The 22,383-nt window shown below is 31.6% G+C and overlaps 4 protein-coding genes across 6 annotated transcripts; 2 read left to right on the top strand and 2 right to left on the bottom strand.

The window, feature by feature from the left end:
* Positions 1-3,839: 3,839 nt before the first annotated feature.
* Positions 3,840-4,799, bottom strand: LOC121215258 (probable membrane-associated kinase regulator 1). Its single transcript, XM_041089474.1, has one exon. The coding sequence runs from the start codon at positions 4,797-4,799 to the stop codon at positions 3,840-3,842; it is 960 nt and encodes a 319-aa protein (XP_040945408.1).
* Positions 4,800-9,617: 4,818 nt separating this feature from the next.
* On the top strand, positions 9,618-14,144 carry LOC121215289 (uncharacterized). 3 transcript variants are annotated; one of them, XM_041089585.1, is made up of 5 exons: positions 9,618-10,152; positions 10,744-11,619; positions 11,876-11,961; positions 12,619-12,759; positions 13,197-14,144. In XM_041089585.1, the coding sequence occupies exons 1-5, from the start codon at positions 9,820-9,822 to the stop codon at positions 13,339-13,341; spliced, it is 1,581 nt and encodes a 526-aa protein (XP_040945519.1). In that variant the 5' UTR covers positions 9,618-9,819; the 3' UTR covers positions 13,342-14,144. The 3 variants fall into 3 exon arrangements, with proteins under 3 accessions (XP_040945519.1, XP_040945520.1, XP_040945521.1); XM_041089587.1 differs by having other exon boundaries at positions 10,015-10,152; positions 10,706-11,619; XM_041089586.1 differs by lacking the exon at positions 13,197-14,144 and having other exon boundaries at positions 9,640-10,152; positions 12,558-12,703.
* A 1,446-nt stretch (positions 14,145-15,590) lies between these two features.
* Positions 15,591-17,472, top strand: LOC107932533 (uncharacterized protein At2g23090). The gene is made up of 3 exons (XM_016864574.2): positions 15,591-15,788; positions 15,909-15,949; positions 17,152-17,472. Exons 1-3 carry the CDS (start codon positions 15,713-15,715, stop codon positions 17,269-17,271), a joined length of 237 nt encoding a protein of 78 aa, XP_016720063.1. The 5' UTR covers positions 15,591-15,712; the 3' UTR covers positions 17,272-17,472.
* Positions 17,473-18,632: 1,160 nt separating this feature from the next.
* On the bottom strand, positions 18,633-20,330 carry LOC121215290 (uncharacterized). Its single transcript, XM_041089588.1, has 3 exons — positions 19,963-20,330; positions 19,429-19,585; positions 18,633-19,341 (listed from the first exon to the last, which is right to left on the bottom strand). Exons 2-3 carry the CDS (start codon positions 19,507-19,509, stop codon positions 18,820-18,822), a joined length of 603 nt encoding a protein of 200 aa, XP_040945522.1. The 5' UTR covers positions 19,510-19,585; positions 19,963-20,330; the 3' UTR covers positions 18,633-18,819.
* Between the last annotated feature and the right edge of the window lie 2,053 nt (positions 20,331-22,383).

Consider the following 22,383-nt stretch of genomic DNA (forward strand, 5'->3'; position numbering starts at 1 on the left):
AAGCCTTCACAAACAACAAGTCCTTCATTTTATTCCGCCAAAGTTGATAATTTGTGCCATTCAACATAATCATCTTGCTCGTATTAATTTCCATAATTATCTGACACAATAACCAAGCTCTGATACCAGTTTGTTGGGAAGAAACTGAACAACCGAAACAAAGCGAAAGCACAACCGGTGTTCTTTCTCTCCTTATAACTCCTGTAAAAATTATGGCAAGCACAATAGCACAAGATATGTTCTCTAGCAACCTTAATCAACCACAAATCAACTAATGCAACCACAACAAAAATAAATAGAGACACCGATATTTTTACGTGGAAAACCCCTTTAAATCAAGGGTAAAAACCACGGGACTTTAGAGTCCGATAAAGAGCTCTACTATCATCAAATGTTCGACTACAAGATCACAATATCAAGCCTACAACAAGCATTCAACTCCGACAAGGCTAACAACATGTAATCTTTAGCAAAAGAGAGAAAAATGAGAGAACATCACCAAAAACGTAGCTGCTGAAAAATGGGTATTTCCGACGCTACAAGACTCGGATGAAAAATCCGACCGTACAAAGTCAAGAACACCTTATCACCTAGCTGCTGTCCAAAAATCAGCTCAATCGAACCACGGATGGACCTTCGATCGAAGAGTTGATCACTGCTGCACCAAGCTTGAAAATCTGATTTTTTTCTATTCTCTTTCTCTCTATTTTTTTTCTTTAGCTCTCTCTCTCTGCCGAAAAAAAAATCTGCCCATTCCCTGTTAATAAGCCAAAAAGAATTGGCTTTTGACAAAAAAACAAAAGAAAAAGGAAGGCAAAACATTTGTGCCAGAAAATATGGGTTTCCCACATAGTGGGACCCATACCCAACAACCATTAATGCTAGTAAGAGAAATAAAATAAAAAATCAAAAATTAATTCGAATTGAGATGTTTAAGTAATTTATGAAATGTATTGTGGTTACTTAAAATTAAATTTATTTTTCTATTTATTTAATTTATAATTAATTTTAATCTTTTATGATATAAAATTAAAGATTTTATATTTAAAACAGTAAAAATAATTTAAAAGTTCTTAAAAAAAATTTTTTTTTTAGATATGTTTGTGAAAAATACTTTAAAATATTGTAGGTAATATTCAAAAGTCATAAAAACAAAATTTGTTTTATAAAAATAAGTCTAAAAATTCAAAACTGAAAATTAATATGAAAAAAAAATTAAGAACCGAACCAAATTGAATTATGATGGATAGTTCAAAAAATTCAAAAAAACTTGACCGAACCAATTTGATATCACCCCACTACGGATGAAAGAATGGAGGAATAAAACTAAAAGGGGTAAAACAACATTTAGTCATTTAAGTTGATAACTTTTCTCATTTTGAACACTGAATTTGGAATCCATTAAATTGGAATGATGTGCATTTTGCCATACCAACATCCGAAAATTTATAGAATTTTATAAAAAATTATAATATTTTAAAAAAATTCAAGCGATAACATGTTAGCCCGATATTGATCCCTTAGTTAAATCCTTTTGAGTTTTGGAAATGGAGCTAAAATTAAAAATATAACATTATCATACATTAAGAGAATTTAAATTTATAGACCAAAACAAAAGGTCTTAAACTAATATCACAAAAAATCCAGGGATTAAAGTGAAAAGAATATTAAATTAAAAGAATAAATGTTATATTATTCCAAGCTGAAAACCCACCGAAGTTTCAGCCCTTCCTTGTTGAGAAAATGTAAGAAAGTAGTAAAAAAAAAAAAGTCTTAATATTTACGGCTAAACTTAGACAACTATTTGAGCTTTGTGTACGAGGAAGTGAACTTAAGACATGGTTTTATGCTTCAGTTGATTGAATCTGTCAAACATATTCTGACATACGCAAAGACTGGCCATACAAATAAGAGGGGCCTTTTTTTTCTCAAAAAAGGTCAAATTTTGGTTTTCATCCCTCTTTCATGCTTAAATTTTGTATTTAGTCCTTATGTTTTTCTTTTGTTTAAATAAGGGGCTATCCAGGGATAGAATCTGGGACCAACATAAGTTTTTTGCCACTCCACTTGTGGTTTAACCAATTAGTCCCTATACTTTTTTTTGACATTTCAATGACTAAATTCTGCTATTAGTCCCTGTACTTTGCAGAAGTTATGGATTTAGTCATTGTACTTTAATTTGATTAATTTTAGTCACTATACTTTTCGAATTTTGAAATTTTAGTCTGACCCAAATAGTAGCAGTTAAATGTTGTACTATACGTGCAATTGTAGATTTAGTTCATATTCACCAATTGGATCATTCTAAGTCCTTACACTTTTCAAAATTTGAAATTTCAGTCTTCACACACATGATAGTCGTTAATCCATTAATAAATTTTGTATTGAGTAATATGTAGAAATAACAAGCTAACATGACATTTCACATATAATAATATATGTGCGGAATTAAATTTTGAAAATAGCAAAACCTAACTGAATGAAATTTAATAGTTATCATTTGGTAATGATTGAATTTTAAATTTTGAAAAGTATAAAGACTAAAAATGACCAAATCAAAATATAGGGACTAAATCCACAACTTTTGTGACATACATGGTTAATAGCTATCGACATGCATTTTTTTCTTAAAAACACATCTTCCAACATAAAAAAATCCATGTCAACATGATGAGTTGAAATAGACGATTTTAAGAAAAATCTATGTCAATATTTTTACTGAAATAGTTAACTGCTAACTAGGCAAACTGACTAATAACATTATAAAAGCAGAAAGATCAAATTATGTTAAATTTAAGTATAAAAGCCTAAACATTAAATTTGATCATAAAAGAGGACCAAAACTATAATTTAACCAAAAAAAACACTAAAATAGTGGAGTAGACTTTCACATGCGTGGGATATGTCCAATTGATGAAAAGCATTTTTTTTTATAAAAAAGATTATGTTAATCTCAAATATGAAAATAATTTATTTTAAAAAATAAAATAATATTTTTTTAATTCACTAGATTTACAAATAAGATCATATTAAAAAATATATAAAAGAACTTCCAACAAAATGGGCAAAATCAGACACAATACAAGGTAGAATTATTAAGACAGTATAAGAAACAGACAAAAACCATTTATTATTCTTCCCTTCTGTTATTATCCAACAAAAATCATCAAAAAGAACAAAATAGGAACGAAAATTGAAAGAGTTATTATCCAAATTTTATTTTACAAAATTTTATGATTTCTAAAATTAAAATTTTTAAATATTTTTTAAATAATATTATTTCTAATATTGGAATATGCCCATCACTTGTTATTTTATATTTTATAATTTTTGACTAAATTGAATGTATTTTGTATAATCTAAATTCAATTGTACTTTTTTTAACCCTTTAGTAAAATGAAAATTTTTATTTTTGACTGCATGAAACATTTTTCTTTTACTTTCCATGGCTTTCCCTGTGTTTCATGTGTCCTCTCGTGAGCTTTTATAGTGACAGTCAATGGATTTCCCGTTTTGATTGTCCTTTTTAAAGTAAAAACACTTTAATCATTATAATCACCTCCACCACCACTACCACCGCCACATTACTTGATTAATTTCCACCCATCACGGCGGCTACTATTTATCCAATCATTAATATTCATATAATATCACAAACATGAACTGGAAAAACAAACAAACAAAAAAAGAAAATCGATAATTAAACAACTTCAAATCCCTTTTAGAAACAGTGATGGAAAGGTTTTTTTTTTTTCTAGGTACAAGAGCCTCATCCTTTAAACTATTTCAAATTCATAAATCTAAAGAAGAAAAAAGGCATGCGAGGGTGTTTCTTTTCTTTAAGCTTCATCAACATAACTTGTTGCATGTGAAAGTTCCTTTATCCATTCAAATGTTCGATGACGAGACAAAGCTTGTTTTTTCTTCTTTTTATCTTCAATGGCGGCAGCAGCATGCGATGTTGTTTTGTCTTTGTCACTGTTCTTGATGTTGTTGTTGTTGTTCAATGGAACTGTTTCAACTGCATTAACTGAACATGTACACCCACTGAACAACCCCAGTCGTTTTTCTACTAACCCTTTGTTTGATTCTTGCTGGTTCTTCGAAACTTCGGCGGTGGAGCTGCCATTGTTAACGAGCTTGGTGCTTGAACTGCTGTTACTGCTATTACAACTGCTGTTTCTACTGACGGAATTTTTATTTCGAGGTTTCATTTTCAAGTCTTGTAACCCGAGTTCCGGTGCTCGAACCAAACCTATCTTGAAAAAATCCCACATCGACGATGATCGTTGGATTCGACTGTTGACGGCGGTTCGGGTTGATCGGATTTGAGGTTTTGGGCTCGGGTGTGTGTTGAAGTTGTTTCGGATTTTCATACCGGATTTCGAGTTAGTACTACTCGTTGAGTAATGGCTACTGCTTCTAGTGCTACTGCTACTAACACTTGTGAACCTACTTAATGAACCATGGTCCATGGATTCTGACCTCGACAAGGACCGGGACATGTTGTGGCTGTCATGAGAACGGAACCCGGTGTCGGAACTCACTGAGTGACGCAAAGGTAAGATTTGGCCTTTGAAGAACACTTCATCAGCTACACACATTTCTGGCTCGGACCTAAACGAACCACCATGGCCAGGCCATGAACCGAAGTTGAAATCTTCTTCTTGTGATGGTTCACCATTTTCTTCATTTTTCAATTCCTTTTCTTCAATCAAATTCACAGGCAAATCACAGAGTGACAAAGCCTCTTCTTGTTCTTCATCCTCAACTTCCCGTTTTTCTTCGTAACTCTCCATTGCTATGAGATGAAAAAGGTTATAGAAGAAAAGGATTTATATAGTAAAATCCAAAAGGGTAAAATTTGAAATTGGACAGAGAGACTGAAAAAGGAGTAATAATGGTGAAACAACAATGGAAAATTCAGAGGGTCAGTGTGCAGGGGAAGTAAATATGGTGTTGGTGTTTTATTGATTTTAGAGTGAAACAGAAGGGGACTATAAGGCCGGCCATTAGCCAAACCAAAGCTAAAAAGCTATCAAAGGCTATTGGGGACGACAAAGGGGGTTAAATTTTATGCTTTGGTGGGGCTAAAACGTAAAGGCTAAAAAAAAAAAGAAGCTAAAAGACAATCTGGCATGCAAACTTTATATTAATTGTTTATGGAATGTTTAATATGTATAAATGTCATCCTCTACTTTATAAAAATCGAGATGAATGTGATTTTTACTCAATGGTTGCAATTTTGGGATCGAGATATGAGGTTGAGTTTTATTCCATGTAAATGAATATGTTTTCTTTCAGATTAATTCCGATTAGTTAGTTAAAGTCGAGTTAGTTGTTAATTTTGTTGGAATTAATGGTGTAAATGAGATATTGATGCTCACGAGTCATTTAAGTTCGACTAAAAAAAATTCGAATTCAAGTTTAGTAATACTTGACTTAAAAGGCTCGCAAACTTTATCGAGTTTCTCATCTTTTTTATATTATTAAATTGTGTTATTGTCATTATTATATATTATTAACCCTAAACTTAATTATCGACCCGAGCTCAAGCTCAAAGCTAAGCTTGAGTACAAAAATTGGTAAACGAGCTTAATCAAACTCGAATTTGAGTAGCTCAAGCTTAAAAACAAACATTTGATCGAGCTCGAGCTTGGTAGTATTCGAGCTCTGCTCAACTCGATTACACCCTTAATAATTTCTCTACTTTAATTTATCAAAACCCGATCTTCGTACTTTAATTAAGAGGGATGAGATTCATAATTACATAGATGTTAATAAGTTGATTTAGGGTCCTTTTGGATAGACGATGCGTTTATTTGCGGTTAGATACTATAACGATACTGTAATATAAGATAAAAAAAAAGAGTTAAACACACTTAGAGAAAATAAATATCTATCTAAAGGGATACTTATAACGTCAAACAATGATGGACTATCTGTAGGATTCCTATCTAATGAATGGAATTATTTCTGGTCGATTCACGGAAAAGAAATTTTTGAACAGTTGAAAATGGCATATCACTCATGTTTTCTCGAGATTGAGACTAAAAGAGACTTGAAATAAAAGGTTGGTATTGCTTTTAATATTATTCTCAATTTTATATAATTTCTTTTGACATTTTCTTAAGAAAAATTCTTTATATTCTTATAGTCGGTGGTCTTGACAATTTCTTATATTTATAATTGGGTAAATTACACTTGAGGACTAAACTATTAGTAAGTTTATGTTTTAGTTATTTAACTTTAAAAAGTTACAAAATGGTCATTAAACTATTAGAAATTTTCATTTAAGTCACTGAACTATTTTAAAAAGTTCGGCTAGCGAGCTCCAAGGAAAAACTCGACGATCGTTATGGTGGATCATTACCCATTGATAAGTAGAAGAACATACCTTAGATTTAAGTCAATCTGACGGTCAATGTCGGAGATTAGTGAAGAAAGATGTTTGGGTTTTAGTTTGTAGATACGTGACGTCCAAAGCTATTTCATGAAAAAAAAACCTGAAATGTAGAAAAGAAAATGAAGGAGAGCTTTCAATTGGCGTAGGTGGTGCGAACAGAGAATGGTATATAGCGGTGATTTTAATAGTTAATGATTTGAATAGTTCAGTAACCATTTTGTAACTTTTTGAAGTTGAGTGACTAAAATGTAAGTTTACTAATAGTTTTAGTAACCTTGGGTGTAGTTTACCCATTGTAATTTAGTCTCTCTAGTCTAACTATTAACATTGTTAAAATTCTCACGTTAAACTTGCTAGTGTGACATTTTGAAATAATAAAAAAATATACTCACCTGATAGTCAGGTAACAAAATAAAAACAAATAAAAACGACACAAAAAAAAATAATAGCATTAATAATTATACTTATATTTTTAAATTCAAAAGGTAATATTAAATTGCTATAAATAAAAATAAAAAGAATATTAAAAAAAATTTGAATGTTTTTGAGGGACCTTTGGATTGATAGAAAGAATGTGACTCATTGGGTCTATATTTTTTTTCTTTGTTATAGAAAGGTGTTTTTGCCTTTGCGCTGATGAAGCAGGAAAGGAATGACTTCTGTTTGGATATAAGGTAAAAGCTTACTGCACCAACTAAAAATGTCCAGAAAAGAAATATATTTATATATATTTGAATTTATGGACCACTAAAATGTGTTTTAAATTTTATAAATGAAAGGCTAAAGTTAACATTGCCATATCAAAATTTGAAAATTGAAATTGAAACGAGCACGTTAAAGTATATTTATTTTTTTATAGTAAATTATAAGAGGAGGGCAAAATCTTAACAGCAATGCGACTAACGTAACTCAAATCCAAACAGCATATGAGGTGGTGAACACCATAACCATCAGGTCAATACATGAGTTCTTTTATCTTTTTATTTAAGGATTAAGAAAGGATTATCAGTGGTTTTAGGTTTTACATCAAATAATAATATTAATAAAGGGTACCCACGAACTTTGAATATCAACTGTAAGATGGACATAAAAAGTACCCAAAAAATACTAATTAATTATATTCTTCAATATTTTGATATAATTTTTAATTAATAGTATTCTATTCAAGTTTCCTTTCCACATTATTTTATCATTTATTAATTTAGAAAAAAATAATATTTCTATATTATTATTTTGTTGTTGTTGTTGTTGTGAATGTTTTAGGCTGCATTTGATTTCACTGAACAAATACCATTTTCGTTTCCGTTTTTTTTTTGGAAAATGGAAAACATTGATGAAAACTTGTTTCACCGAAATTTCTAAAAATGATTTTTGGGAAATAATAAAAAAATTACTTTTATTAAAAATATTTTGTAAAAGTGAAAATGGTGAAAAGAAATGTTTTTTAACTTTAGACGAATTGACTCTCGTTCAAGTCCATATAAACACAAAATATTTTTCAACAGTTCTTCTAATATTAAATTTGATACCTTAGTTCCAATCTATATGAATATATATTTTTTATTTTACTTTTTAAAGAAAAATAATTACCAAACATATTTTCATTATTAAAAAAAACATTTCTATTTACCAAGCAGTAAAACATGTTTTTAAATTTTTAAAAATAAAAAATGGAAACTATTTTTGAAAATAAAAATGAAAAATGATAATAATAAATATCTTGAGAATCTAAACAAAACTTTAATTTTTCTTCTTTAGTTTAGTTACGATAAATAACAATTTAATAAAATATATCATAATATTATATTCTGTCAAATGTGAATCAAGTAATTAATCTAAATAGGACAGTCTTAAGGATAAATATAAAATTTATAAGTCACCTTTGATCCAACGTATAATTTGATACATAAATTTTGATTTGGTTGACCTATACACGTGAAAGTTGAATTACAGTTTATATGTATGCATAAAATTTTGATTTTGGTTCAACGGGACACATTTAAAGAAATGAATACTACGTTTATTTTCGTATTATATTAATATAATTGTTTGTGCATGCAATATATCAACATAAAATGATGCTGATTTGATAATGTTGTTAGTGATTTGTGAATTTCATGTATAAAATCATACAAAATCAAAATTCATGTATAACATTATATATTGAATTAATTTTATGAATAACTTTGATATTTATCTCATAATATCTTATTTCTAAGTGTTTTGGATTTAAAAACGGGTAATGGCATTGATGTCTCTTCCCATAGGTCTCTTTGAGGAGGTCCATTTTTGGTAAATGATGTTATTGATCAAAGGTGGTGTGGTTAGTGGAACCTTGTCTGGTCGGTTAGTCAAACAGGTTTGATCGGAAATCGATTTGGAAAGAAGAGTTAGATTCGATGACTTGTGAACTGATTGAAATCGGACTTAAAAACATATTGAATTGGCGGCTAAATTGATTTTCTCCATTTTTAATAGTATATTCAATTTTATATTTTTTAATAAATTATTTATTAAACTAATCAAACTGCAAATTAATAACTTAATCGATTCATCCATCGATCTGATTCTAAAATATTTGGATATAAGATATTCAACACTTAACATGAGCATGGCTTTCTATAGCAATAAGCCAACTTGCTCGGGTGACAAAAGTCATCGATTATTGTTGAATTTGACAATTCATCCATAGTTTCAACTCTCAATTCTCGTAAGTCTATGTAAAATTTATACCAACGATGCCATTTGAATCGAATTGGATTAGTTAATCAAATTAATTGGATTGAAAGTAAATGGGTGTATTAATTCAGATAAAGTACATAATTGAGTTCTAAAGAAATTATTGGAACCACCTTCAAACCATTGTATGTAACCACTTGACCATTTTTTACTTTTTCTTTTACCTAATTTATTAGTCCATGCTCGTAAAATCTATCTCAAACATGGTCAAACTCAACATAAATTTAAAAAATAAAAAATAAAAGCTAAATATTTATTAAAATTAGTATTTATTTGTGTTTTTATTTTTTATTTCTGATTTTCCAATTTTTTATTTTTACTTTTCTTTTGAATGATTATGAAAGCCCATAGACTTCAACCAATTGGGCTTAAATCGTTCAAGGGCCCATAACTGTGGACCAAATCTCCCGCCATCAGAACACGTGCTATATAAAAGTTAGTCCACGTGGCATGATAGCTGAAAAACATGTCATTTGATGCACTCACAGTGACTCTATCACTGTCTCCTTTCTCCGACCCGATACCCTCCATTTCCGCTCTGCAATTAACTCGGCAGCTCACTCTCATCTCAATTATGCACTCACAGTGACTCTACAATCGTTTTTTTTTTAAATATATATTTCCAAATTTCGATTCGAAAAATCTTTAAAAAAATTTAAAAACGTTAATTGAAAATGTCTTTATTATCTGGATTACACTTTTATCGGAGAATTCCTTGTTTTTCTATTCAATTAAATCGTTATAGCTATTCTTTATGCTCCTCTCTGTTGTTGAATCCGAATTCCAGAACTCAGTGGTTCAGCACCGGAGCTGGCTCGGCGACTCAGACCGAGTTCCCTGGAGAGAACGCGTACGATATCTTAGGTGTTGCCGAGACCAGTTCGTTCGCTGAAATCAAAGCTTCGTTTCGCAAGTTGGCGAAAGAAACTCATCCGGACCTTGCTGATTCCAAGAACGATTCATCTGCGTCTTCGAACAGTTTCATTCGGATCCTCGCTGCTTACGAGGTATTGTTGTGATTAATTCTCTTTCAAATTCAGTCCTGTATGTTGATATGAATGTGTTTATTTTGTGTCGGTTTCAATTACTAGCTGAATTTGATTATATGAAACTTGTTTCCGATGTTTAAATGATAATAAATTGAACACATTTAATTCAGTTTTATGAAATTTTGCTAAAAATGGCCGGACATTACACTAATTGGTTTTTTTTTTCCCCTTGAAACCGCTTTAGGGCTGGAAATTGGAAATAGATGACATTTGAATCGTTTTCGTAATGAATTTAGTTTGCATTGAATCATTATTTTGTTAAAAGGAAGCAGTGTAAAGTACTTTCAAGTATAAGTTTGATTTGCCCGTTGAACCTTAGCTCAGTTCACTGTTGCAAAACCTGTAGAATGTGGCTTCAAAAGCGCTTAAGTGGATATTATCCTCCGTTTTAAGGGTTTAGGGTATGAGTAGTAGTACAAATTGTATAAAGAAAAGTATAAAGTTTGATTTGATGCATTCTAGAGTTGTATATTGGTTATGAAAATGAAAGTGCTTTGTATGCTTAATACAGTGCATTCTGATGCCTGTGTTATGAATACTGGATTGCAGATTCTTTCGGATTCGGAGAAGAGGGCACATTATGACAACTATTTGCTATCTCAGAGAATGGTTATGCAGAAACATTCTAGACAAGGTTCGACGTTGTACACATACACATCCCATATGACAATTAATAAGCAGATGGAAGTTGTTGAATGGTTAAAGTGGTATAGATTAACTATTAATGATATAGTGTCTCAAAGGAAAGCCGTTGTTGGAACTGGCTATTTTGATGTTCTTGAAGCAGATTTTTATTCTGCGATACAAACAGCATATTACGGTCCTGTAATTGAATCCATGAATCTTCTTCCTGATCGATTTGAAGCTGAAGAGAGGTCTGTGTATGAAACTACAGAGGTGCTGCACTTGGTTTCAGGGCGGGATCTTTTTGGGATGGTTTGCTTGGTTGATAGGGTTCCTGAGTTATCTTTTAACTATAAGGAGAAACTGACTTCTTCTATGTCTTCAACTTCAATGATGTCTCAGTCTACCCAAAATTCTAGAATTTGCATGAATGACAAACGAGACATTCGTGGTGGAAACTCTCAGATTCGAGTAACTGATATTAAAAACCATGTGGCAGATGCATATCGAGACTTGGAGTTGCATGTATCTGGGAGGGTAGTAGCTGTGGCCACCAGAATCCCTCCTAAAAGCTGTTCTGGTGAAACACAAAATGAGGATGTTGAAGACTGCATACAAGTTTTTCTTACTTCAGATGATGATTCCATGCCTTCAAGCCAAGGATTGGATCGTAAAGTTGGATCCCGAGTTCTGCTGGGAACAATAACTGGACTTGGAACCAGCCCAGAAGAGGGATCATGTTTTGTTTACAACAGCAATGGTTCAAAAACCCATGTGATAATGAAACATAGGACCTTGCTGGTTTGTAATTATGTTCTCCTTAAATCCTATGCTATTTTGATTTTACCCTTCTTCAAGATATAACTTTGGCTTTTTAGTTTATCTAGAATGCTGAATCGACCATCTTTCCGGGCCTAATTTTCATGTTTTTCTTCTTCTTTTTTTTCTCTTATTTTCTTGTGTAATTTTGTTTATTGGATGTGCTGCATGTGCTATATAATTGATGGATTTACATAATCAATTAAATATCTATTCCCTTTTGATTTGTTTTTTCCAGGTGAAGCATATGCACTGGTATCGGGCAGGAGAGGAAGTTTCTGTTTGTGAGTGTAGATGTAGCAGGGCTCGATTACCACCAAGCAAGTAAGCCTTTTTTCTTAATGCCTGGTTTTGAGTATTCTCACATTAGCATTCTTGTTTCATAGCTAATTTTGATTATTATCATTGATGTAGGTAGGATGAGTATGATAATCCTTTTTTCGCATGATAATGCTTTTTTTGCTTTATTATATGGTAGATTGGATAGGTTCATCATTTATTGAGTTTACTTTTCTCTTTATCTTATTTCTTCTACATTTCTTTTAATGTTTTTTTACTAAAGAGGTTAAGTTTGGTGATCTGTAGTAAATGTTTTTTATATCAAGGAAGGTTAAACATACTTGAACAAATGAACTTCCGCTTGGCTTTATATCTGTGGTTGATTTATACGGCTAGTCTTCTATTATTTCTAGAATATATATATATATTGTTAGCATTTGTAGGGTAGAAGCTTGCCCAGAAGTTTGTTTAATTCCAACTTTGAGCCACAAACCATTTGCCCATTGTGGGTCTACTAGGGATCTAGGGTTGAACTGTCACTTTATTTTCTGTTTAGCCCTGGGCTTGATCTTGTTACCTGATATTTTAAATTTTTATAGTTTTGAAGGTTTCATGTTTGTACATTACAAATGCATTTTCAGGTTTTGAAGATTGCTTGTTGATTAGACATGCAAAGTCTAATACTTTGTGTTATGGCAACAGATTTTGGTTGTTTGAACCACGTTGTGGAATGCATGACATTGGTGGTTGGTACATCGAAACTTTTGGCAGAGATAAGAAAGGCAGGACAGTCCCGTCACAAAGATATTGGGATGGGTTTGATACAACCAAACAATTTGAGGAGTAAGTACACTCCTAAGAATCTGGCATAAGATGTTTGAGCTGTCATGTTTTGTCACTTCCCTTGGGCTTATATGTGAAAAGATGAACTAAATAACTGGCTGATCTGAATCAATATTAACTCTAATGAGGCTAGAATCGTCCTTATTGAGTAGACGAGGCTGCAGTGTCTTGAATTATATATAAACTTCAAAGTCCAGCAGTGGCTTAAATAGCAAATTAATTTTAGCTATATTTGTCCAAATTGAATTTTCAAAGCTGTAGATTAGGGCACCATTTGATGTTCATCTCTTTATCCTTTAAAATTGTCAGCTTGTTCTTGTACTGTATGCTCATCATAATTTTAACGGAGTTGTTGCTTTGAAATGGAACTATCTTGTAAGTTCATTCTCTGAATTAAGCTTTGAAAGTATCTTACTTTGTTATTAAACTGGTTCCAGGAGATTGCATCCAGCTATGTATTTGCTCGCCCTTGCATATAGGACACTCGATATTGAAGATACAAAGATAAGGAAGCAAACCATCTGGAAATTTGTTGAAGGAAAGCTATTTAGTATCCTCAGTTTGTACAAGAAGTTTGTTTAGGATGATTACCTCTTTGGGCTAGTGAAGGCTAGATGTGCTTTATCTTTCACGAAGGTACCGATGTTTCGTTTGTTTTTTGGCTTGAGGATTGGTTGCAAGTATGCTTTATACTTGATTGAGGAGCATCAAGCAAAAGTCACACTAGCAAATTTCTTGGTACAAAATGGTCGAGGGGTTCGACTTGATGAATCCTATGAGCTGATTCCTTTTGAGGTCAAAAACAAATAGCTGCTTGTTTTGCATTCGATATTCAATTGATCCGAGCATAGTGAAACGCTATGTGGGTAATGGGATCTTCAGAATATATATCATCCTGTTTTGCTATTATTTCATGAAAGCTCTCATTTGGACATATGAAGAAAATGATTCTTTTTAAGAAGATAAGACGATTCGAATGATCTTTTCAAATAAACTGTTCATACCTGCTCGGACTATCGTCAAGCCTTTCAGACCATTTGAACTTCTCAGCCTTCACCATAACATTCCTCGAATCCTCCATCTGTTGCCGAGATCACGAAGAGAAGAAACTGCTCATGCTCATTGTGCTTTTTACCTGTTAGTTGGATCAGATGGAAGCAAAAGAGAACTGGTGGCATCATGTCCAAGGTATATACTCTCTCCTATGCAGCTCTATCTTTGATTTATGTTTCACTATGTATAATTTGTCAAAATAAGCTACTAGTTTAGATAAAAGTGTGGCTCATTCTGCTTAGCCATTAAATTTCTCTACTCTTTATCTAGAGTGTATATATATATGAACAGATATGCTAACTAATCTATTTGGATTCTGCTTCTTTCTCGTTTCTTTGGATTTCCTGGAAAAAAAAATGGAGAAGAATTTTGGCATTTACATCTTCTATAGTTACTACAGTTGCTTAACAAATATGCCTAATCTTGGAACTTGGTTCCTCAATTTATTTCCGGAGCGTATCACATGCAGGAGAAAATCATTGTTACGCGCGCAGAAATCATTAGCACATAATTCTTGCAGTTCGATCCCACGACGTGGGTATGAGGTAAACGCACTTAATGTGCGTACAAGCCTAATCAAGTACTTAAAAGATTTAATTTTGAAATACTCATCCGAACTTAGTCAAACTAAAATCCAATCTGTATAGAAGTCTATTATTCATCGCATTGAAAAATGAAAACAAGAGAAGAAAAAAATTGCAGGCACGAGTTGACTCGTAAAATTTATGTCATTAAAAGGTCGAAACGATGTTAAACTTGACACGACCTAGTGGATTTACTATAGTATCTATAAACAATTAAAAGGCTAATATGAAATTTTATCTCGGCTTTCTAAAATCTCTTGCTTTATCTCTGGATTTCCTTCTAGACAAGGTTGAGTTTACGAGTTAACTATGAGTTTTAATAAAGTATGCTCTGTGCTTGCCATATATATGGTTCCTGCACATCAAAAATATAAAATTCTGGTCAAAGGTATTAATATTGTTGAGAATTAAGGAAGTTTCTTGAGTTAAGGGTTTGTAGCTAAAAGGCAGTGCCTGTTTGAATGACCGAAAGATTGGTCTGTGCTTTTGGCATAGCATACTTGCTATAAATTCTTAATTCTTGAATCTCGTCCGACATCCTCACCCGTATTGGCTCGTTTTGTTATAATAATTTTTTAGGCCATTTTGACTCGTAAGTGATAATGTAGTACAATATTAGAGTATCATATTGTCGAACTTTTATATTTTTTCAAGTTCAATAATCAAAATGGACCTGATTGTCAAGTTCGATTATCAAAGTGGACTAACAAAAGTATAGGTACTAAAGTGAACTTAATTGGCGAGTTCAGTGGTTGAAAATATATTAACCATTAAAAGGTTTGATATAATTAAAGGATGGTATATTATTTGGTATTTAAATTTAGCTTCAATGTTCAATTTGGTACATGGATTTGGCTTCTTTGTGGTACTTGAATTTGGCTTCAATATTCATTTTGGTACCTAAATTTTTTCAATTTTGATATTTGGGTTGTATCTTGTCCTATTTAAGTACTTAAGTCTTATTTTAATGTTTAATTTGGTACTTGCATTTGAATTTTTTGTCTACATATATTTATTTTACTAATGATGCAATTTGATCTAAGTATCAAATTTTATATTAAAGCTAAACTCAAGTATTAAATTAGAAAAAAAAAGCAAGTATGTACCAAATTGAACATTGAAGCTAATATTATATATTAAATAGTATATTAAACCTATAATTAAATACTCCTATTTTTATATTTTTTTTAGTATTTATTTGGTCAAAACAAATAATTTCGAGTTCTTTGTTTTTTTTGGCCAAAAACAAATTTATTTGAGTTTGAATCCCCTCTCGTTAATCAAATTAGGGTTTCTTGAAGCCAAATCGACCAGACATGGGAGGAGGCAATGCCCAAAAATCCAAGATGGCTCGTGAAAAGAATCTCGAGAAGGCTAAAAACGCAGCTAAAGGTTTCACCTTTTTTTTCAACAACATGACCTTGAAAATCATTAAAAGAAATGAAAGCTTCGTTTTCATACGAATTAGATCATCGTCGTAATCAATTTTGTTTGTTTTAATGTATTTTTCAGGCAGCCAGCTGGAAACAAACAAGAAAGCTATGACGATTCAGGTAATTTTTTTTTTGTTTTTATGTTTTTTTTTGCCTTGTTTTGTTGCTGTTTGATAATTTTTTTGTGGATTTGCCATTGCTTTGTATTCAAAGTTCTTATAGTCTTTGTATAGAACAGAGGAAAGGGTTAATTGGAAAGTTCTGTTTGTATTTTTATGGGATCTAAATATGTGGGATTGTTTTGAGTTTTTATTGGAGATTACTTTTAACACTCTAAAAAAATTGTATGAAGTTTAACATGTGGAAGAGAGAAATGCCTTAAAGCAAAGCTCAGCCTTGAAATGTGCTATTCTGCATGCTTATGTATTAAAAATGAGGGATTGTCAATGCCAGGGAATGAAATTATCAATGCAATTCTAGGTTGACATGGGTAATAGTATCATGGAGAGGCTGTACGGGGTGCCTGATTGCATTCTGGCCCCCTCTACTCGAAAATTGAGCAAATTAGTTCCTGTATACTAGATCAAAGTGCAAACTGGTCCTTCCATTAAAAAATCCATCCATTTCTACTGTTAAAAATTGGTCTTGTATGTTAGAATGAGTTAGACATGGCACACCAAATGTAAATGTCTGGTTATTCTGTCAACAATATCAGTTTTTAACAGTAAAAATGGATGAAACAGAAAGGATTATTTTGCTCTTTGATCTAATGTACAGAGGCTAATTTACCCAATTTTTTGAGCAAAGGGGGCAAAATGCAATCTGACTTCTTGTACAAGGGCCTCCATGGTAATTTTACCTGTTGACATGCTATTAGTTGGTTTTCATGTAAATATTTATCTCTGCATCCTTAAATTCAATCTGTTTCCCATTAGGCATCATTCGCGTGGGTGGCTGATGCATAGTTCCATGCTGCCATTCTTTTTATATCTTATCAGTAACGCATGAGCGTAAAACGGAATTGCAGAAAAAGGAACGTCTAAGATATATATGTGTGTTATTGTCAAGTATTTGGATTGGTAGTATGAGAAGTAGCAATTCGAATTACAGTAACTTATATCATTGTATTGGCTATGGAGGAATTTTAGTAGGGATGTTCAATAGGATATCCTTTAGAGCCTGATTTTTATGGATTATAAAGCTTTTAGCATATGATCATTTGTTGGTATTCTGGATGAATGATTTAGCATTTACCTTCATCGCCTGATCGAAGTTGTGTTTAATTGTCAGTGTTGGTAACCTTTAATTCATTTAAAATGCAGTGCAAGGTATGTATGCAAACGTTTATATGCACAACATCAGAGGTAAAGTGCAGGGAACACGCAGAAGCAAAGCATCCGAAATCCGATGTGTATGCTTGCTTCCCTCATCTCAAGAAGTGATGTATTTGAAGCAAGAAAATGCCATATATATATTATAGAATTGTTTGGAATATCTTTTCCCTTATCATGTAAAACCTCAGCTATGATTTTTAAACCCAGGTTGATGTGTGTGGAACAATTGGAGATTTGATTCAGTCCTGCTTCTCTGTTAAATAAACATTTTTACAAACATATAAAATTGTTTGGAATATCATTTCCTCACTTGGGTTTCTTGCTTTATGGAAAATGCTATCCCCTACAATAGAGAACCTTGTACTAGGAGTTAAATTGCATTTTGTCTTTTCTACTAAGAAAAAGATAAATTAGTTGCTATATGTTAAAAGAAAGTGCAAATTAGTCTTTTTTTATTAAAAAATTATCTATTTGTATTGTTAAAAACTGATGTAGTTGACAGAATAATCAGGCAGTGATATATAGTTTGCCATGTGTACTCCATGTTGTTGTTCAAGGAGCAGTTTTTTACAGTAAAAATGCATGAAATTTTTAACTGAAAGGTCGATTCTCTTTGATTTAATTTACAAGGATTAATTTGTCTATTTTTTCAGATAAAATGCAATTCGACTATTAATCTTAAAGATAAATTCTGTTTTTTTTTCTTTTCATCATTTTTCGCATCTGTCGAAGCCCTAAGTCATCTCTAATTTTGGAGAATTTCAATCAGCTTTGGTTTTTGAGTTATCATTATGGAAATGAAGCCAAGTGCCGACCATATAGAAACTAGCACTTTTTTATTTGGTTATAGCTTCTAAGTAACTAAATTTGGCTTATTTGTGTGTATATATATATTGTCTACTTTGGTATTTGGATTTGACAATTAAGTTTATTTTAATTTGTGAATTTAGATTCTATCAAAATTTGATTATGTAGCGCAATTTCAGAGTACAACATAATCTAGTTGTCAAGTTCAAGTACTCACTTATCAAGTTTAGAGATCAAAAGTTATATTAATTCTCTTTCTTTTGTCATAAGAAGTTTAGTAATAAAAGATCATTCATGAGTCTCGTGAAACTCGAATCCTTGTTAAAGTACAAACAAATACTCAACCATTTAGACCAACCCATATTAAACTAATCCATACAAACACTTCTATATATTTCATCATTCGACATAAATTCACTTTGACATGCTTTTTACTAATCTAAATATTCTTATCTACCTATTCTGTAATTCTATTAAGGAGTAGATACTAGCCATGAATTCTAAAATTGTTCAAAGAACACCATATAATAATAATAAACATAAAATAAAGGTGTTTTTATCTTATACTTAGAATAATAATAAAAGAAAAAAGTCTTCCAAAGTGGGACTTAAAAAGGATTGACTAATTAAAAAGCTAAGCACCAAAAGGAAAAGAGTCAATATGCATTGTAATGGGTTTTTACTAGTCAAGAAAAAAAAAGTGATCTGTACAGAGAAAAAAAAAAAGAAACTCCATCACCCATTTTTGCCCCAAAAAAGAAACTCTGAACCTAAACTTCCTCACAAACACTAATCTAAAAATCTAATCATATAAACTTGGGATTTTCTTCTTCTTTTTTCTATTTTTTTTCAAGTCATATTCATACTTGCAACTTGAAAAAACCAAGGATGTTTTAATCTCTCCTGTCTAAATTGTTCTTCAAGTTCAACAACATTGTTTTTACTTCTATTTTGATACCCCATTGTTGTATCAGTAACCTGTAAGAGTCTCAGTTCACGACCAATGAATTCATCTCGTTGGCTTTTCGCCATGGAAGAATTACATGGCCTGCTATTGTTGTTGTTCATATGAGAAGCTGATTCAGTTGAAGAAGATGAGAAGCTGTTCGGTCCTGAATCCGAAGTAGTCCCATGCTTCTTCCTCGACATGTACTTTGTCGGTCCTAAAGTCAGTTCAATCTCACTTTCATCTATAAACTCTGCATCATCATCATCATCATCAGCATCAGCATCAGCTGGATGTTCTAAATCAAATCTGGTTCTTGAATTGATATTCCCATGGTGAAAGCTTCCATTAATGGCGGCTCTACTGGTTCCAATGCTTTTCATCAATGTCTTTTGGATTCTATATAGACGATGAAGCTCATATACCTGTGTTCATTAAACATCAATTCAAGCTCTTACAACACAACAGATAACATATAAAACATAAATATATAGAGAGAGAGAGACATGTACCTGTTCTTTGAAAGTTTCTTCATGTTTTAACATTGCCATCCTCATAAATTCCTTATCGTACGGTCGAAGAAGCTTCTCCATTGGAGTTTGTTTCTGTTCAAAATCCCAAGAGATATAGATGAATAGATGCTCAATCACCTTTTCACTATTTTTCCACCTGTAAAAATAACAAAATTCCCAAAAAAAAATTAGAAAAAAAGCTGATAAATCTTTGGTTCACAATGGTATGAAGTATGAACTGGTAAACCTGCAATCCGTTTTAATTATTAATAGATAAAAGAAAGTTACTTTTTAAGTATAATTTGTTTGATTGTTCCACATGTGTTTTGAGCCACAATAATGAACTTCTTGTCATACAAAAATATCTTCCATTATCACATGTGTATTTAATGCTATTTCTCCATCATTTCATAAAATAATAAAAGTCTTTTCTGGTTTATTACAAACGATTGAAAATAACAAGAAAAAAAAACCCAATTTCTCAAAGTCAATGAATTCACATGCATGAGGAAAAAAGAATAAGCAAAATCTAACCTGTAAAAGATTCTTGAAGAGCTTTAGCTATGGAAGAAGATCAAAGCTTTGAGATGAAGAAGAAAAGGGAAACTGTTAAAGAGAAAAAGGCAATGGAAAGCTTATATATAGAGAGAGAGAGACAGAACTCAAGGTGAAGATGATGTTGTCTTCACATTCCCCATTAGTATATGCTGCAAAGAACATGGATATATATATGTATATATGTGTATGTGTATTGAAGTAGAAGAATTTAAGATTCCTTTGCTTTTACACAGAAACCAAGGGCGTTGGGTGCTTCTGGGGTTTGAGGCATGCCAAACAAATCTCAGTCCCTTAACCAATACCATTCAAGCTTTATGAAAAAGATGCCTCACACAGCTCCAGCAATGCATTTTTTTATATATAATATCGTCATATATAATAATACCCAAACCTCTATTTCCTTTACTTATTATAATTTTGGATATGGTTAAAATATAATTCATCTATTTTTTATATTTATTTTTCTCTCTCACCTGAGACTTGAGAGTCTATTTTCGTATTTATAAGCTAAGGTCCTTTGATGTGACGTACTAATATCAGATAGGTTTCATGCATGTTAACACGTACCCTCTCCTAGGACTAGCACGTGTCCTCCTAGTATGAGTTTGCCTATATGGGGACGAAGTGTATAGGCGAACCATAGTAGCGAACTATATACCTATTGAGGTAAGGAGAGACGGGTCGGGTAGCAGGTCGGTCTAGGGACTGGGTAATGGCGAACAATATAACAAGTCTATTTATTTTCCAGGTTTTAAAATTCATGTTTGATTTTTAACTGTCATTAATTTTTTTTTGTTAAATCTATTGGTTTAACATTTGATTTAAAAAAATACTCACTTGGTAGCACCATGTAATAAAGAAATTAACAAAAAAAAATTTAACGATGTTAACAATTAGACTTACATTTTTAAATTCGAATAATAGATGGACTAAATTTCAAGTGTAAGAAGAGTACATGTTCTTGGAGTATATTTTAACTTTCTGAATATATATTTATTTAATATAATTTATTTTTTATAGGTTTAATTGCAAAAGACGTCTTTAAACTATGATTTAAATTTTAAACTAGTCGTGTAATTTAAAACATTTTATTGTCCTATCAATTAAGTTTTCTGTCAATCTGGCTATTACCCTAGTTATTATTAGATGTCAGCTCGAACCTAACATGAATTATATTTAAAACATGTAACTCAAATTGTAAACATATGTATTTACTGTTTGGAGAACTTAAATCCGACACAATGAAAAAAAAGGGGACTTAATTGATATAATACTATTACTTTAAAAACTCAATTGAGAATTTAAAATTTAATCCACGTGTTTTAAGTATGTTTCTATGATATCAAACTAACATTTAATGCTTAAACTGACTGTTAGGTTGACAAAAAAACTTAATTGATACAACACTAATACTTTAAAAACTCAATTGAAGTGTTTTTTATAAATTTATTTAAAATTTTAGCCATAATTTAATGCAATCAACTTTATGTCAAACATGAATTTGGAATATTAATATCATAATTTTGCAAATTCACCAATCACATGGATCCCTTTGCAAGAGTTGTCTCTCAATAATTATTCTATAAATGTTATTTAGATGTTCACAACATTTGTATTATAGTGGAAACTGGTTTGAAGGAGCTTTAAGGTGACAATATTTCCATGCCTGCTGACAGTTTACAACATCTTTGATTCTTCATTTATAGATTGTGTATTATATCCCCAAAAATAATTAAAAATTAAAATATGCAAAGGCAAATCTTTGACTATATTATATTTTATTATGTTATTATTGAGGCTTTGAAAGATAGAAGTTTTAGGTGTAATGTGTTGTGAAATAAAAATGGATGATGATTGGATTTGGATTAGGGCAAATTTAAAAAATAATTTTAGGACTAAAAATTGAATTATAAATTTTAGAAGAAGGAGTAAAATGTAATTTTATTGTTATATTAATTTATAATTTCGCCATTTTAGAGGGGAGGGATAGGGGGAAAGACCAATCCACTAGTTGCCGGCTAGCTCCACCCTCGGCTAAAGTTGATTGAGCTTAAGTTTAAATGACATCATTGTTGTTATAACAATGAAAAGAAGGTAACGTTCAAATGTGTTTAAATACATAATATTTTGGATCAGTAATCGAGATGCTGGAAAGGTTGATTAGTGTCTACACTGATAACAGGGAAAGTCATAAGAAATGGAAACGGAGAGTGGATTATGGGATACATAGATATTTGGGTAAATGTTCAGCCTTTGATGCTGAACTGTGGGAAATTCTTCATGGGTTAGCTCTCATTCATAACAAGCATTATGGTGGTGTATTGATGCAAATCAATAGCTTGGAGGTGGTTAAAGCAATTCAAGATTCTTCTTTCTCAAGCTCGAACTCTACTCTCA

The sequence above is a fragment of the Gossypium hirsutum genome, chromosome D03 (genome assembly GCF_007990345.1).
Source record: "Gossypium hirsutum isolate 1008001.06 chromosome D03, Gossypium_hirsutum_v2.1, whole genome shotgun sequence".
NCBI classification, from domain to species: Eukaryota; Viridiplantae; Streptophyta; class Magnoliopsida; order Malvales; family Malvaceae; genus Gossypium; species Gossypium hirsutum.